At 47.0% G+C, this 16,102-nt stretch overlaps 7 protein-coding genes across 7 annotated transcripts; 6 read left to right on the forward strand and 1 right to left on the reverse strand.

Moving 5' to 3' along the window:
- Positions 1-2,344: 2,344 nt before the first annotated feature.
- YALI1_F35647g (uncharacterized protein) lies at positions 2,345-2,800 on the forward strand (the record flags this gene model as incomplete). Its single annotated transcript, XM_066094375.2, has 1 exon — positions 2,345-2,800. One exon carries the CDS (start codon positions 2,345-2,347, stop codon positions 2,798-2,800), a length of 456 nt encoding a protein of 151 aa, XP_065950447.2.
- Positions 2,801-3,234: 434 nt separating this feature from the next.
- Positions 3,235-5,061, forward strand: YALI1_F35656g (uncharacterized protein; the record flags this gene model as incomplete). Its single annotated transcript, XM_505972.3, has 1 exon — positions 3,235-5,061. One exon carries the CDS (start codon positions 3,235-3,237, stop codon positions 5,059-5,061), a length of 1,827 nt encoding a protein of 608 aa, XP_505972.3.
- A 1,560-nt stretch (positions 5,062-6,621) lies between these two features.
- On the forward strand, positions 6,622-8,448 carry YALI1_F35690g (uncharacterized protein; the record flags this gene model as incomplete). The annotated part of the gene is made up of 1 exon (XM_505973.3): positions 6,622-8,448. The coding sequence occupies one exon, from the start codon at positions 6,622-6,624 to the stop codon at positions 8,446-8,448; it is 1,827 nt and encodes a 608-aa protein (XP_505973.1).
- Positions 8,449-9,028: 580 nt separating this feature from the next.
- On the forward strand, positions 9,029-10,749 carry YALI1_F35714g (uncharacterized protein; the record flags this gene model as incomplete). The annotated part of the gene is made up of 2 exons (XM_505974.2): positions 9,029-10,581; positions 10,632-10,749. The coding sequence occupies 2 exons, from the start codon at positions 9,029-9,031 to the stop codon at positions 10,747-10,749; spliced, it is 1,671 nt and encodes a 556-aa protein (XP_505974.2).
- A 162-nt stretch (positions 10,750-10,911) lies between these two features.
- On the reverse strand, positions 10,912-12,276 carry YALI1_F35746g (uncharacterized protein; the record flags this gene model as incomplete). The annotated part of the gene is made up of 1 exon (XM_505975.3): positions 10,912-12,276. One exon carries the CDS (start codon positions 12,274-12,276, stop codon positions 10,912-10,914), a length of 1,365 nt encoding a protein of 454 aa, XP_505975.1.
- A 623-nt stretch (positions 12,277-12,899) lies between these two features.
- Positions 12,900-14,429, forward strand: YALI1_F35753g (uncharacterized protein; the record flags this gene model as incomplete). The annotated part of the gene is made up of 1 exon (XM_505976.3): positions 12,900-14,429. One exon carries the CDS (start codon positions 12,900-12,902, stop codon positions 14,427-14,429), a length of 1,530 nt encoding a protein of 509 aa, XP_505976.1.
- An 848-nt stretch (positions 14,430-15,277) lies between these two features.
- YALI1_F35776g (uncharacterized protein) lies at positions 15,278-16,039 on the forward strand (the record flags this gene model as incomplete). Its single annotated transcript, XM_505977.3, has 1 exon — positions 15,278-16,039. One exon carries the CDS (start codon positions 15,278-15,280, stop codon positions 16,037-16,039), a length of 762 nt encoding a protein of 253 aa, XP_505977.1.
- Between the last annotated feature and the right edge of the window lie 63 nt (positions 16,040-16,102).

Consider the following 16,102-nt stretch of genomic DNA (forward strand, 5'->3'; position numbering starts at 1 on the left):
ATCACTGAAGTATATGCTCCTCCATTAAATGGAGAAACCTTCGTTATGGCCCATCTACCAGTATGTTGCTCTCGTGGATAAGTCAACAACGAGGGGTCAGGTACAGCTCTTGAATACTAACCAACAATTACTGTAGCTCATTGTGCTGGCGGGAAACTGAAACTAGTGTGCACTATCTCGACAACTTCGTCATTGTTAAGACGAATGTCGCTCATTAGGTTCCAAGTCGTTACAGGTTTCTCCAAATCTAGATGATTTTATCGAACGATAATTGCTTTCCAACATGTGCTCTATCGTATTCCACAGAAGTGATACCGCGGGAATTACGAGTCACAGGCCTGTCGTATTCTCATCTGGAAACTCTTCACTCAACAACTCAATTGTGAGACAGTGTATCTCAGGGTGAAGACGGTCCGAACTGAGATGGCGAGTCAAGATTTTGAACAAGGGAAACCCTGTTAAGCAGGAACAACACAATTTTTTGGTCAAACTACAGAAACCAAGTTCAGTATCTGCTCCAACCAAGTGGTTTCGTTTACATCAGGTCGCTCATACTAACCCATGCAAGCACAAGCTCTGGCTTAGGTACACGAGCCACAAGTGTCGTACGATGATTTCCTATAATTTAGCTGAAGAAATCACCGACTAAAAGTGGAGTGTTACCCTTCACTATAGTGTGTACCAAAAATTTGAAGCAGCCAATCTTTCTCAAGTCTCTCAAGTCACCTTCCTCTTGGTATCAGATCAGGAACCTGCGAGAAAAGGTCATCTGTTGTATCAGGTTTGAAACAGTTTCAGATAGGATATTCTTTGGTTGAGAACCATGTTGCTGTCGAGACCTACTGATGAAAATACTGGCAAAATTCTCTGGGCTTATCGTTCCTTGTCCGAATACCAACCCCAACAGTCTGGTATAGATTGAAAACTGGTGATTTATTATAGCTAGAAGAATCTCTACAACCAGGCAAATTTGCTCTTTCGTTTTTTGTGGTCATTACATAAAAATAATTCTGTTATATACCGACCCATTCCGAGCTTTTCCGTTCTATTATCGCGGTGAAAGTGAAGTTAAAGACGCTTCCCGACTCCAGCATTAAAGAAGTGGGGAAATGGGAGGGGTACAGCAACGGACCTATTGTAGATGTAGCTTTGAAAGTTGATATACTGATTCCTATGGGTCTTTTCGTCTGTTTAAGCACTTTGAAGTCAACCACACCCCCTTTCAAATCAGCCTGCCACATACCGCCTCGTATTTTTATGTACCCCGCTTGAAAGTCTGATTAGTCGAGAATGTCAGAAACAAGCTAATTGTAGTGGAGTCAAAAAAGACTACTTGTAGACACTACAGTAGATAGATAGAAGACTAGAGGTCAATTGGAGATAGTACATACTTCTTAGACGACGGCACTATAGTACTCCTGTTCTGCTCAATTTGTTTTCTTTTTGTTCTCACTCTGTTCTTGTAAACTTTTGTGGCCAACTATCGTACGTTCTGTCAATTCAGTCCCCTTCAGATGAATACTTGTTCGTGATTACCGTAAATACACTTTTGTTGTCCCCCTTTTTTTATTCTACTGTTGTCTTATTCCGCCTGTGGCACGAGAACTACGATACTGTATCTGGAATGTCTCTCCACCCCCACCATACATATCCATGGCGTAGCCGAAAGTGATAGATGCAAGGGAATTACGACAAAGGAAGGTATGTACATACTCATGAATTTTCAGTGGCTTCGATCTTAGCGTGCGAACATGATTGTCTAGAGTGCTACCAAGGGGTTGAGCCTTGGAGGATTCGACTTGGGTGTATGTAGGGGCTCATTCTATCTCAATTTTCAAAATCTCTCTACGTTCTCTCTCTATATCATGTTGTCATCCCGTAGTCTTTTTCATACGATACGATACTTGACATAACCTCGGATGTACATATATCACACCCTGCCACAGGATGAGCTTGTCTCACATTGCAAGTACATACGAATTAATTAGTGCGTCTGTACTGTACCTTGGACGGAGCGTCCCACTTCTCCGATAATGCATGATGATTATTCGGGTTTTGAAGGTGGTGTTGATAATCTCATAGGACTACTATTTGAAAGCAACTGAATGTATGTGATTATTCTCGTGTGTATAGACTACATCCCTCGTACATTAGCTACCCCAACCACACCTTTTTTATCCCCTCGGAGGTCCCTTATTTGCCTTCACTTTTCCAGCATCCCCTTTGCCCTCCTACTTGTAGGTTAGACTCTCTCGACCCCACCTCCCAACAGCCCGAATAATGTGCTTAAAGATGGTGTCTGAAACCTAACTGTGAAGCCGGTCAGGAGATAATAAATAGTCCAATGGATCCACTCAGAGATCCTGGAAAACACATTCTAACCCTCAAAATGACACAGAAACAGGTTCTATCACACGTGGCAATCGCCCTCGGGCTGGCAGCCGAGATCGCACACTTTCTGACCCTTCTTCACAACACTACCAGCGACCTCCGAGGAGCGACTTGGATGCAACTGGCGTACAAGCTAACCTTTGTGGCTGGCGACTGGCTATTTTTTTTTTTCCCCGCCATTATTTTTGTGGTTGTTGCCGCCAGAGACGCCGAAGACCATGTGACCCGCAAGCTCTACTTTGCCGCCGGAGCTGTCGCCTCGGCCACTCTTCTCTACACGAACCTCTTGGGAGGAGCTACTTATATCGTTTTCTTTGGAGGGGCTGCTTTGACTCTGATGCTAAGCGAGTGGAGCCGACGTGAAAAGTCCTTGTACGAGATGCAACAGGACAGACTTCCTTTTCAGTGATTGGGTGACTGTTGCCCGACACCTGACCTCATTACCTATTTATTCAATAAAATGCATCCCAAACTAGTAGTCTAACTAAGATCAAGTATTGAAAACGCGTACTTCAACCAATTCTCCAACTGGAAGCTCCACAAAAGTCAATACTTTGATACAACCTTAAGTGCAATTTTACCTAGAACTACGGCACAAGACACGTCAAAAGACATCATATACAGACACATTTTGAGAATAATTTGTTGATTATTGTTTCAGGTACACATCCGTACTTCTTCTAAGACCTTTTCATACTGGTAACATCCCGCCAACACCTTCTTTAGGACACCACCAAATCGCCACTAACGCCACTAGAACCTAAAGCATGAAACTCTAAAAATTTCATGTACATTATCTTTAATTCACTTGGGTAGAAAATCTCTTGATCTGAACAGTACAAGATGGCATTCAAAAACATGAAGAACTTATCTGGCAAGTCCCGGTTTGCGCGTCCCGTCAAGCCCAAGGTCCCCGGACCAGCACGAACGTTCCATCCCGTCTTCAACGGCAAGAAATTCCCCCATAAGGCCCCGCTATACAACACCTTCCCTCATGTGGAACCCAAGCCTTGGGAGGCCAAAAAGATGTCTCGAGACGACTACTACCGAGAGCTGGCCAGGAAGCGAAAGTTGGACGAGGATCAGGCCAAGAACCGCCTTCTGAACTTGCAGAGAAAGCAGCAGCTGATCCAGGAAAAGTATCTCAACAACGACGAGTACGATCTGATCGAAGAATCTGACAAGAAGAAGAAGAATGCTACCAGCAAATCCGATGATGAGTTTCTTACCCCCGATTCTCTTACAGAGCTCGATTATAAACCCAAGAAGGTGTACATTGTCAAGAAAGACAACCCTCGAGAGAAGGAAGGAGCGATTTTCAGAAACAGACAGACATATGATAAGCCCAAGCTTGACGAGCGATTCTTCGGTCAGGACGTATTGTACGGAACCCACGCCGTTGAGGCTTGTCTAACCAGTCACAAGCGTCGAAACCAATGTCTGAAGCTGTTTGTTGGAGAAGGAAAGCTTGGCGAGCCTGTTGTCAAGAAGATCATGGATATGGCGCGAAAGCTGCGAATCCCTACGGAGAATGTGGACCGAAACACTCTCAATCTGATCACCAAGCATGCTATTCATAACGGTGTTGCTCTGGTGACTAAACCTCTTGAGCTGGACGAGATTCTTGAGCTCGAGCCCTTCACGAAGGCCAACATTGGTCAGAGCATCTTTGTCAAGACTATGCGACATGGTGTTGTGATCTCCGAGCCTGCCAGCTACCTATTTAGCGAAGAGGAGCGAATGAACTCCCTCGAGGAGGTCGAGAAGACTGAGGATGCCACTGAGGAGACTGCTGCTGAGGTTGCTGAGATTGTGAATGATGCTTCTGAGGCTGCCAAGAAGAAGGACCCCGTCACTGAGAATATTTCCGAGGTGAAGCAGGAGATGAAGGAGACAGTTGATGAAGTCAAGCTGGCTGTTGAGAAGACCGCTGAGGAGGCTGAGGAGACTGTTTCTGAGGAGAACAAGCCTGAGCTTACTGCTATCGCTACTGACAGTGAAGCTGAAGCTATTGCTGATGCTGATTTTGTTACCCAGACTTCTGCCTCCTCTGAATCTCCCATTGAACATGAAGAACTTGAGTCTGAAGAGATTGACATGTCTCCTATCACTCCCACTTTCCAAGTGACTTCTTCCGTGGAGTCCCACCGTCCCAGACGATTCCCTCTGGTTGTCTACCTTGATCAGCTGAATGATACCCACAATCTCGGCTCGATTCTGCGATCCTGTCAGTTCCTGGGTGCCGATGCTGTTATCGTGACCGCCAAGAACTGTGCTCCTTTGTCTCCTGCTGTGGCCAAGACTTCCTCTGGTGCTCTGGAATACATGCCCGTTTTTGAGAACAGCAAGACCCCCGCCCATTTCTTCCAGAAGTGCAAGAATAATGGCTGGAACATTGTCTGTGCCGCTGTTCCTACCGCCAGCGGAGCTGCCAAGTCCAAGGCTGATAAACCTCTGTCTCTCCGACAGTGTGGCTCTTGGCTGGATAACAAGCCCACCGTTCTCGTTCTTGGAGGAGAGCATGGAGGTGTTCGACAGACGATTCTCAACCAGGCTGACCACCACGTGATTGTGCCTGCCAGCAACTCGTGGATCAAAAACAACACCGTGGACTCGCTCAACGTGGGTGTGGCCGCTGGTATTCTTATTAACAGATTCGTCGTAATCTAAGCGACGTTATAGAAAAGGATGGAAGGCTTGTATATAGTTAATTAATGCATTGATATGGTGTGGATTTGATGTAGTCGCTGAACCAGGTTAGGTCGATTTATCGCAGCATCTTGGTTCACGCCGTCAAGTCAGAAGCTCGACAAACAGACCCAGGCAAAACATTCACTATCCAACTATTTTACTCAAGAAGCGTTATCAAAAATTATGCTGCAAATACGGCACCGAAAGACGAGCCGCATCACCAAATATCCAGAAGTGAACACTGCTCCTCTCGTCACACATCCGGCTTGCCTTTTTTTAACGCTCTTACGATGACGGGATCCTCTTTAGGAAACCTCTGTACACAAGGTGGAGACAACGCACATTTTTCAAGCATCATGCCCACTCAATGCATTGCGTGTATAAGAAAGTACTGTAATAAGGTGCATTTAGGGGACTAATAGTACATGTACGGGTACGACTACACGTACAGTACAGTAATACAAGTAATATTTTCTTGGCTAACAAATTTCTTGATTAACAAATTGACAAAGATTTCCAGATCCGTGAACCGGTCAAACTTAATAAACTTGCCTTTTTTGGCATTTTGCAAATGTACGTTCCTACATGTTTTCCCCTATCTCGGACTCCGATGTTCACTGAAAGGGCCGTGTGGTGTGCCGTACTTTTATCCAAACTCTATCGCGCTATCAGTGCCGCATCTAGACTTGGCGATGGGGTCTGTAATGGCAGTAGCTGTGTAGCGAAGGAACAAGCTGCGTAGTAAAACAGGATTTGTTCCCTTCACTCATCTCCTACTCACTTTGAAGCTGGCTATGGCTGTTGACCACGTTCCTCATTGTCTTTTCGGATATTAAACTCTTCTCGTGCATACGGCTGTTAGTGGAATTATTGAGAGCCCGTGTGGGTTGATCCTGGGATGTTGAGAGAGAGCAAAAGTGGCTCTGATCCGTCGGTATGTACATTTTTATCATAATCCGTCTTTCCGCATCTCGATAGCATATCTATAACGTGTTCTGGTTTGAATCGTCACTGCGTTCACCAATCTCTGTGGCGTTGCGTTGGAGGTTAGCGCAAACCAACATCATACTACTTGTAGTAGGACTATACCATAATAAGGATTAATAGTACGCCGTTTCAACGTAACACAGCTGTTAGATACCAGCATCTAATGCAAGACAAATATCTGATCCACAATAAGTAACGAAGACCCTCAAAAAACCTACGACAACCTGACACAAGGAAGATGACCAATGCAGGTAAAAGCACGAGCCTAGTAGGAGTTTATTTTGTTGCCGAGATCATTACTTTGGCTATAACGAGTGTGCACTTTTTTGTAAAAGAAGAAAATGAACCTATAGTAACTATTTGTTACCACTTTTTAGCCGCTTAATCTACTCTTTTCACTCCCAGAGACCCATCCTCCTTCTGGTTATTGAACATCAAAACAATCAGTCATATCAACGCTCCCCAAATTCTACGTCGTTTTAAGTTCTCTTTCAATATATAAAAAACTCTGGCTTGGTCCGTGGAGATTCTCACCATCATAACGGATTCAATATGGGTGCCAAAGACGAAACAATCAGTCCAACGACATTCTCAAACCTGTCTGATTCCAGCAATACTCGCTCGGGGACCGACAACAGCCCCGAAAATGACATTATAGACGGGGCACACGAAAAGGATGCCGCAACTACAGATGTAACACCGGATACAGATGCAGTAGCACGTCCTACAGGCCCTCCACCGATCTCCAACGCCAAAAAGGGTCTTATTGCCGGTCTGCTATCTCTTTCCGTGCTTATTGTTGCTCTAGATCAGACTATTGTGACTACATCCCTACCCGACATTGTGGCCGCTCTCAAATCGTCGTCAGGATACTCCTGGGTCGGTGCAGCATATACCCTGGCGTGTGCCGGTGTGTTGCCTGCTTACGGTCGATTTGCAGATATCTTTGGACGAAAAATCACCCTCATGGTGGCCATTTTACTATTTATTTTGGGCTCGGGAATCTGTGGAGGTGCCAGCTCGATCAACATGTTGATTGGAGGCAGAGTGGTGCAGGGACTCGGAGGAGGAGGCATTTCGGCACTAGTCAACATCATCATCTCTGATATAGTGGCACTGCATCAACGAGGAGCGTTCATGGGCATGTTGGGAGCCACCTGGGCTATTGGAGGAGCCATTGGGCCGTTGATTGGAGGAGCTCTAACCCAAAATGTCAGTTGGCGGTGGTGTTTCTACCTGAACCTACCTATTGCCGGCTTCACCATGTGCATGCTATTCCTTCTACTGAAGAACAACAAGGGTTTGGAGTACGAGAATGATACTCGAACTGTGTGGCAGAAGCTCTTAAAGATTGACTTCTGTGGTATCATTCTTGTTGCTGGAGCCACTGTTTTACTTCTTCTGGCCCTTGATTGGGGAGGAACTACCCACCCTTGGGGGTCAGGCATCATTATCGCCTTTCTGGTGGTTGCCTTCGTGCTCTACGGCATCTTTCTTACTCTGGAGTGGTTTCAGGACCAACGGGAAAACTACCCTCGACCAATCATGCCTCCCAGCTTGTTTGCCAACAAGACCCGACTTGGAGGCTACCTCTTTACCTTCTTCCACTCCATTGTTTTCATGTGCATTTCTTACTTCATGCCCTTCATGTACCAGTCCGTCTACGGCAAGAGCCCCATGGGTTCGGCAGTCTACTTGCTTCCACAGGCCTTTGTCACCGGTGGACTATCTGCTGGAGCAGGTATCTTCATTGCAAAAACGGGCCATTATCTGCCTGTCATGTGGATCTCCAGTGTTATTATCATCGTCTTTACTGGAATGCTGAGCACTCTGGACGAGACCTCCAACGTTGGCAAGCGAATCTGTTACGTAATGGCTTGGGGTGCTGGTATTGGACCTGTTTTCCAGGCACCTCTAGTGGTCATTCACACCCAGGTTGAACGTAAGAACATTGCCATTAGTACCACAACCTGGAGTTTTGTGCGTATGCTGGGCATGTCCATTGGTATTTCCATTGGAGGTGTGGTGTTCCAGAACCAGATGGAGGACCAGATCAGTGACCCGGCCATCATCCGGCAGCTTCCCGAGTGGCTCCTGGAACCTCTGTCGGGAACCAATGCTGCTGCTGCTACCCAGATGCTCAACAATAAAGGGTCAGATATCAGTGCCCATGTGCTCAGTCTGGTGCGATACATGTACTCGCATGCATTCAAGTACGTCTTTTACACCTGTCTGGGTCTCTGTGGAGGTTTGTTGAGTGTGTTGTTGATTGGTAAGCACCAGGTCAAGATGAGAGGCGATCTGGGCAAGAAGGAAAAGCAGGAAAAGAGAGAAGCCGAGAACCGGGCGCTGTCAGAACAGCCGGGAGAATCAGTTTAAAATTAATGAATAATGACTAATGACTATAAAACGGAATATATCTGTACGGGTACTTAGGTGAATAATCAGATATGGCGAGGCATGCACTGCTGCTACTTACAGTACACTATGTACAGGGGTCTGTGAAAGCAGAATATATAAAGAAGGATTTTTGAACGAAATAGGCAACATCATGTTAAAGTAGCTACCGTACTACTTGTACTACACAATTAGGAATGTCTCAATATGAGCCATTTTAACCAATGTCTACTTGTTCACACGTTGATGAATCTAATTGAACACAGTAAGGATCATGACCAGCATAGAAGACCCAGCATGAGACACAGACGCGATTAGCACACATAATGCAAAGGGGAGCGTCCGACCAGTTACAAATCAATTTTAATATTATAGTACAACATACGAATTTTTGCTCTAGACACTGTTTGATGCTACATGCCCTTCTGAGGACCCACTTTGACTCGCTGCTTATGTAACTTCCCAACACTAAACAAACTTCGTCCATGGCGTTTTTGATCAACTAAGCGTATACTCACGACATACTGCCAAATCCCACACACCCACACACTACAGACACGCTATGGTGGAACAATACGGAATCACGGAGCCGATTTCCACGGCGCCCCCGACGCCCGAGGAGATTGCGCTCAACGGTGAGCTCATTGAGGAGCTTAAGCGACAAGGATCATTCGAGAGCGAGGCCGAGTCCAACAAACGGAAAAAAGTGCTGTTGATCATGCAGCAGTTGGCCCAGGAGTACGTGCGACAAGTGAGTCTCAAGAAGAACTTTTCGGATGGCATGGCCCGTGATGCCGGAGGCAAAATCTTCACGTTTGGATCTTACTCTCTGGGAGTCCATGGTCCGGGATCTGATATCGATACGCTGATTGTGGTCCCCAAACATGTGACTCGAGAAGACTTCTTTGAGGTGTTCGAACGTCTTCTCCGAGAACGGCCCGAGTTGGAGGAGATCTCTGCCGTACCCGACGCCTTTGTTCCCATCATCAAGGTCAAGTTCATGGGTATCTCCATCGATTTGATTTCGGCCCGTCTCGACATCCCCAAAGTGCCACTAGACCTGACGTTGGAAGACGACAACCTGCTGCGAAACGTGGACGACAAGGATCTGCGAGCTCTCAACGGTACGCGAGTGACCGACGACATTCTCCGTCTGGTTCCCAACAAGACGGTGTTCAAGCATGCCCTACGAGTTATCAAAATCTGGGCACAAAACCGAGCGGTATACGGAAACATCATGGGTTTCCCTGGAGGAGTACAGTGGGGAATTCTGGTGGCCCGAGTGTGTCAATTATATCCCAACGCCGTGGCTGCAGTGATTTTGTCGCGATTCTTCAACGTGCTTTTAAGATGGAGATGGCCCCAGCCAGTACTCCTCAAGAAGATTGAGGATGGCCCATTACAGGCGCGAGTGTGGAACCCCCGAATCTACTCGCAGGACAAATTGCACAGGATGCCCATCATCACACCTGCCTACCCTTCCATGTGCGCCACCCACAATATCACCGCCAGTACACAAAAGGTCATTTTGCGAGAACTTGAGAGAGGAGGCCAGATTCTCAACGAAATTATGCTGGGCCAGAAGCCGTGGTCGGCACTGTTTGAAAAGCACCATTTCTTCTCGGACTACAAATACTATTTATCGATTGTGGCGGCTAGCAAGGGCACGGCGGAACAGCAGCTCAAGTGGAGCGGTTTTGTCGAATCCAAATTACGACATCTTGTGCAGAAGCTCGAACTGCTGGACTCTATCGAGCTGGCCCATCCTTACGTGAAAACGTTCGACAAAGAGCATTTGTGCAACAGTGATGAAGAGGCTCTCAAGGTGGCAGACGGCCAGAACGTGGCAGCAGTGACTCTGTCGACTGACTTGGAGAAGGCTGTGGCCGACGAGGTTGGCGATGAGAAGTCAAAGGACGAGGCTGATCGAAAAGACAAGATCATTGTGTACACTACCACATTTTACATAGGCTTGGACATCAAGCTGGAGACCAAAGAAGGAGGCAAACGAAGATTGGACATCCTGGCACCCTGTCAAGAATTTTATAGAACTTGTCGAAGCTTCACCGACTACAACGAAGATATGCACAGCATCTTCATTGATTCTGTCAAAGCGTGAGTATACCACTAACCCCAAAACAGCTACCAAAACCCAACTAACACAGATACGATCTCCCTGAAGACGTGTTCAGACCTGACGAGACGCGACCAGAGAAACCTAGAAAGAAGAGAAAGAGAAAGGAGGCCCCCAAGGAGGGAGTCAAACCTGTTCCTGCGGAGTAGGCGTATTATACATATCCATAGGGTCAAAATACATTATAACGACAGCAGTAGAAATGAAAAACAACTATATAAAAGAATAAATTGATCGTGTTACATTTCAGTTGTGAGTGGTATTAACGGTTAATATACATTTAATACATTTTATACAGTTTATAGGTGAATCTACTTCTTTCGCTTAGCATCACCAGAGGGAGCGTCAGAAGCCCGCTTTTTTGTGAGAATGTCGTCAGTAACGTATGTGGTAGTCTCGGGTAGTCGCTTGACAATGTTATCAAGGATTTCCAGCTCTCCTTCAAGCACGATTGACGCCATCTTGTGCTTGTGGGTCTTGTCAGACTTCTCACCGTAGGTCTTTTTCTTGGACTCGACGAGTTCCGTCAGGGACTTGACAGCATCGTCGATGAGGAGACCCTGGTTGGACTTCTTCCACAACTGCTTGACGACCTGCTTTCGCAGGGACTTGTCCTGCTTGAGCTTGGACAACAGAGAGGTGTCCTTGGTGATGAGCTCGAGGAAGGAAATAAAGCACGCGAGATCAAACTCGATCTCGCCGGTCTTCCCGACCACAAAGTACTCGTCCATAATCTCGTACTCTCCCTGCCAGTCCTCTAGAAGATCGGTGGCCTCCTCTATGAGGTCCTTAGAGGCCTTGTTAGCGTAAAAATCGGAGATTTCGTCCATAGAGAACTCGACAATATCAAACTCAGTGCCCTCGTTCTCCACGTATCCGTATCGTCTCAGGAAGTCGCAGTTGGGCAGCTCGCCGTAAGTGTTGTATACCTGCTCACCCTTCTTAATGGGCTGAATAGCAGTCATGGAGAACCCTCCATCGTCTTCAGCAATGAGGTTGGCGTTACAGAAACGAGTGTGGGCGTTAAGGGTGTCAGCCAGGGGAACCATAGCCTTGACAAGACCCTCGTTGTACAGATCGTCATGCTCTATGTCCTCATCGTCCTCCTCGTCCTCAGAAAAGCTATCGGGAGCATCAAAAGAGTAGGCCATAATGAGACCTCCCATTCTGTGGAAAGATTCGAGAGAAGTATCACAGTCCTTGAAGTACTCGGGATGGGCATCAATGATGGGCTTCAGCTTTTCCTGGTAGTCCTCCTCAGCGCCAGCCTTGCCAATCTTCTTGACTATCATGGATCCCTTGAGACCCTCGAGCTCGTCGTCGGTCCACATCATGAGAGAGTCCAGCTGGGTGGGCAGGACGTCAAAGTAGGGCTTCCACTTAGTCATGGAGCCAGCCTTCATCATGTACAGAATCAATTGCAGCCACGAGTTGAGTTTCTTGGCCTCGGGGACCTGTTTGATGAAATCGGGGTCATTCTCAACCGACAGAAACGAGCTTCGGGGGATCTTGAACAGCACCTCATCCTCCTCTATGTCTTCGGATGCAATCACTCCTCGACCTTGGTGGTCAGATCGGTAGTCATGAATAGCGATTTTCGGTGAGATTTCGTACTTGAGATCACCGGCGAGAAAGTCGCTGAATGCTTTGGAGTCGTTTTCGAACGTGTCTGTCATTGTTGAAGGTGTCTGTGTTTTGGTTAATGAGTTTGATTTGATTTTTCAGACAGAAATACTTCTGGGTAAACAAATTAAGCTCTCAAAAATATTTCAGAGTTTGGACTATGTAGAGGGTGGTATTGTTGTAATAATGCTGGCTGGAAAGAAGAGATAAGATAAGAAGCAGTTGGGATCAACTTGCTGGTATTTTAAAGCTATTTTTCATATGTTTATCTCGCTTAGAACTGTACATCTTCTCAATATTCTACAGTTCTCCAAATGTCACACTGCAGCGTCATGCATCAACGGTGTCGACTGATTGTTTGACTATGGAGGTCGAAAAATACGAATAAAAAAACATGTTGAAAAATGTTGTATTTATTTTGGTTATTGGTGGGGTGTAGTTGGTTATCATTCGCTGTTTGTGCTTCATTGATATATATACTCTCTTGAAACTCTGACTTCAGCTCATACTTCTGCTTCACCGCTAGTTCTGATTTCCCCAGGGGGAATCGAACTCACGCCCTCAAGAGAAGACATCTCTAACTTCCCAAATAAGCTCAAAAAAAACTGGATTAGCCTTTGTGCCTATGCAGATATGTAAATTTTTTTGACATCTTCTTCATACACATCTACACACAATGGGAACTGGCAAAAAAGAAGCTACCAGACGAGCCAAGGGCGGCGAGACCGGCAACGGCTTCGGCAACATCCGTGTCAAGGGTGTCAACTTCTATCGAGATGCCAAGAAGGTCAAGAAGCTGAGCATGTACAAGGAGGGCCGAGCCAAGCACAATGCCCGAGGAGAGGAGGTCCAGGCCGCCACTTTCCAGTCCAAGGAAATCCCCAACGCTCGAATCGACCCCAACCGACGGTGGTTCGGCAACACTCGAGTCATTGCCCAAGACGCTCTCAATCACTTCCGAGAGGCCCTAGGCGAGACCAAGCGAGATTCATACCAGGTGCTGCTGCGACAAAACAAGCTGCCCATGTCGTTATTGGAGGAGAACAACAAGATCCCCCAAGTGAAGGTGGTGGAGACCGAGTCATACGCTAACACTTTTGGCCCCAAGGCCCAGCGGAAGAAGCCCCAGCTGGCTGTTGGAGACTTTGCCGAGCTTGCATCTGCTGCCGACGAGAGCCAGCAGGACTTCGAGGCTAAGAAGGAGGAGGACAACTCGTGGAAGGTGGACGGCTGGTCCCAGGAGGCCAAGGAGGCCATTTTCCACAAGGGTCAGTCCAAGCGAATCTGGAATGAGCTGTACAAGGTTATTGACTCCTCAGATGTGGTTATTCATGTGCTTGACGCCCGAGACCCTCTAGGAACCAGGTGTACCTCCGTCGAGCAATACATCAAGAAGGAGGCTCCCCACAAGCATCTCATCTTTGTTCTCAACAAGTGTGATCTTGTGCCCACGTGGGTTGCTGCCGCTTGGGTCAAGCATCTTTCGCAAGACTACCCCACTCTGGCCTTTCACGCCTCCATCACCAACTCTTTCGGTAAGGGTTCTCTGATCCAGCTGCTGCGACAGTACTCGGCTCTGCACCCTGACCGACAACAGATTTCCGTGGGTTTCATCGGATACCCCAACACCGGAAAGTCATCCATCATCAACACTCTGCGAAAGAAGAAGGTCTGCAAGACTGCCCCTATCCCCGGAGAGACAAAGGTGTGGCAGTACATTACTCTGATGAAGCGAATCTTCCTCATTGACTGTCCCGGTATTGTGCCTCCCAGTCAGAAGGACTCCGAGACGGACATTCTTTTCCGAGGTGTCGTGCGAGTCGAGCATGTCTCCTACCCCGAGCAGTACATCCCCGCTCTTCTGGAGCGATGTGAGACCAAGCATCTGGAGCGAACTTACGAGGTGTCCGGCTGGAGTAACGCCACCGAGTTCCTGGAGAAGATTGCACGAAAGCACGGTCGTCTGTTGAAGGGAGGAGAGCCCGACGAGTCTGGAATCGCCAAGCTGATTCTCAACGACTTCAACCGAGGCAAGATCCCTTGGTTCGTGCCCCCTCCTCAGGCCGAGGACATGGAGAACGTCAAGTTCGCCGCTGGAGAGGGCCGACTGGGAGAGATGAAGAAGCGAGAGATCCACGAGGCCCCTGCTGCTACTGAGACTGCCGAGGAGACCAAGGAGGAGGAGTTCAAGGGTTTTGATGATTAATTGGGCTATTTATAGTAATAGAGATGCATGCTTGTTTGAGTGGGAAAGTGTACAGTCTTGTAGTATGGCTAAGTAGTGAGGTGATACAGAGTACAGTATGTACAGTACTTGTACAAATAGTTAATCTACTCGTTTTGTACAATACTTAGAGATATGAATCATTACTTGGTACCATGTGAGGACTTATTCAGCGGCAAGTGTGTTAAATGCGCCCCCTCGTCTTCCCCGTTTGTCGAAGTTCGACTCCTGGTCAGATCAGGCTGAAATATAAGCTGTTTGGACCACCAGTTGTTTCTTACCGGAAGTCTGAATTCTCTGTTCCTCGTGTACAGTATAACCCCGTTTTGCTTGCAGTCGATACAAAGATTATTCTCTTAAAAGATGTTATAATTAAAGTAGTAGTAAGTTGCGCTGGGGGTACATTTTCACAGTTGCGGACATTGTGCAGCAAAATGCGGGGATGAATTGATAACTAGAATGCATCGTTTTAACAGGTATGCAATATCAGCCAATCCAGGTTGGTACACCGCTATTCTGTATTACAGTACCAACATTTCTAGAATCTCTGATATTTGCGAAATCATGAAGATGCTGTTATTACAGTACTTCAAGATTTACTTGACATTTACTCAGCATAGTATTTTTATCCAAAAGAAAAAATTAGGCATAAATAGCAGAAAATTAATTCCAGATAATGACTTGGTAAGGCATCGAAGCGGTCACCGATTCATAGTAATCTCATAAAAATACCTCCTAACATCGTTCTCGCAGCCGTCCATCTCACACTTAACCTAACCCTACACCGCCTTCTCCAGACCCATTCAAACTCAATCATCTTCAACTGCAACATGGACCGCCGTCTACGTCCTTTGTTTCCCAGCCTGCGCCGAGGAATCCAAACTCTGGCCACTGGTATCACTCCCGCTCAACTTCCGACCTACTACAATGCCTCCAAGCCGTGTTTACTGGACTTCTCCAGCCTTCACAAGCTGAAAGCCAACGAGAAATGGGCCACAGATGGACGCATCAATAACGAGTACTTCGAGAGCATTATAACCAAGGATGGCGTGGATCCTGCCGTTGGGGTAGAAAAGGGACGCATGGACCGAGATGCAGTTGAATCCGGAGGCGAAAGCAGCGACTTTCAACGGTTTGAAATGCCTCTCAGTTTCTTCTTGCAGTGCATCAACCATGAAGTGCCCCAGTTTCGAGACCTGTATCTCGCCCAGACATACTTAACGGACTCGCTTCCAAGTCTCAAGGACGATCTCAGTCCCAACCCGTTCCTTGAGAACGCTTCTGTTGAAGCAATTGGATTCTGGATCGGTCGAAACACCTTCACCCCTCCTCATTATGATCCCAGTGGAAACATCTATATGATGGTGCTGGGAAGCAAAAAGGTGCGTCTGTGGAAACCTCAGGAGAAGAATCCGCTTGGAACCGCCAAACTGGGCTCCAATTTCAATTTCCAGACTGGCAAGCCCGACTACGAGGTTACTCTGGAACCAGGTCAGGTTCTGTTCACCCCCCAAGGGTGGTTCCATGAACTTGAGAGCAAGGGACTCAGTGCTGCTGTCAACTGGTGGTTCAGACTGAATAGCTCGACCTAAGTTAATTGCATATAGATTTATAGACCCCTGGCACAGCAACTACGCTATCGAACTCATATTAAC

This window comes from Yarrowia lipolytica, chromosome 1F (assembly GCF_001761485.1).
Source record: "Yarrowia lipolytica chromosome 1F, complete sequence".
Taxonomy (NCBI): Eukaryota; Fungi; Ascomycota; class Dipodascomycetes; order Dipodascales; genus Yarrowia; species Yarrowia lipolytica.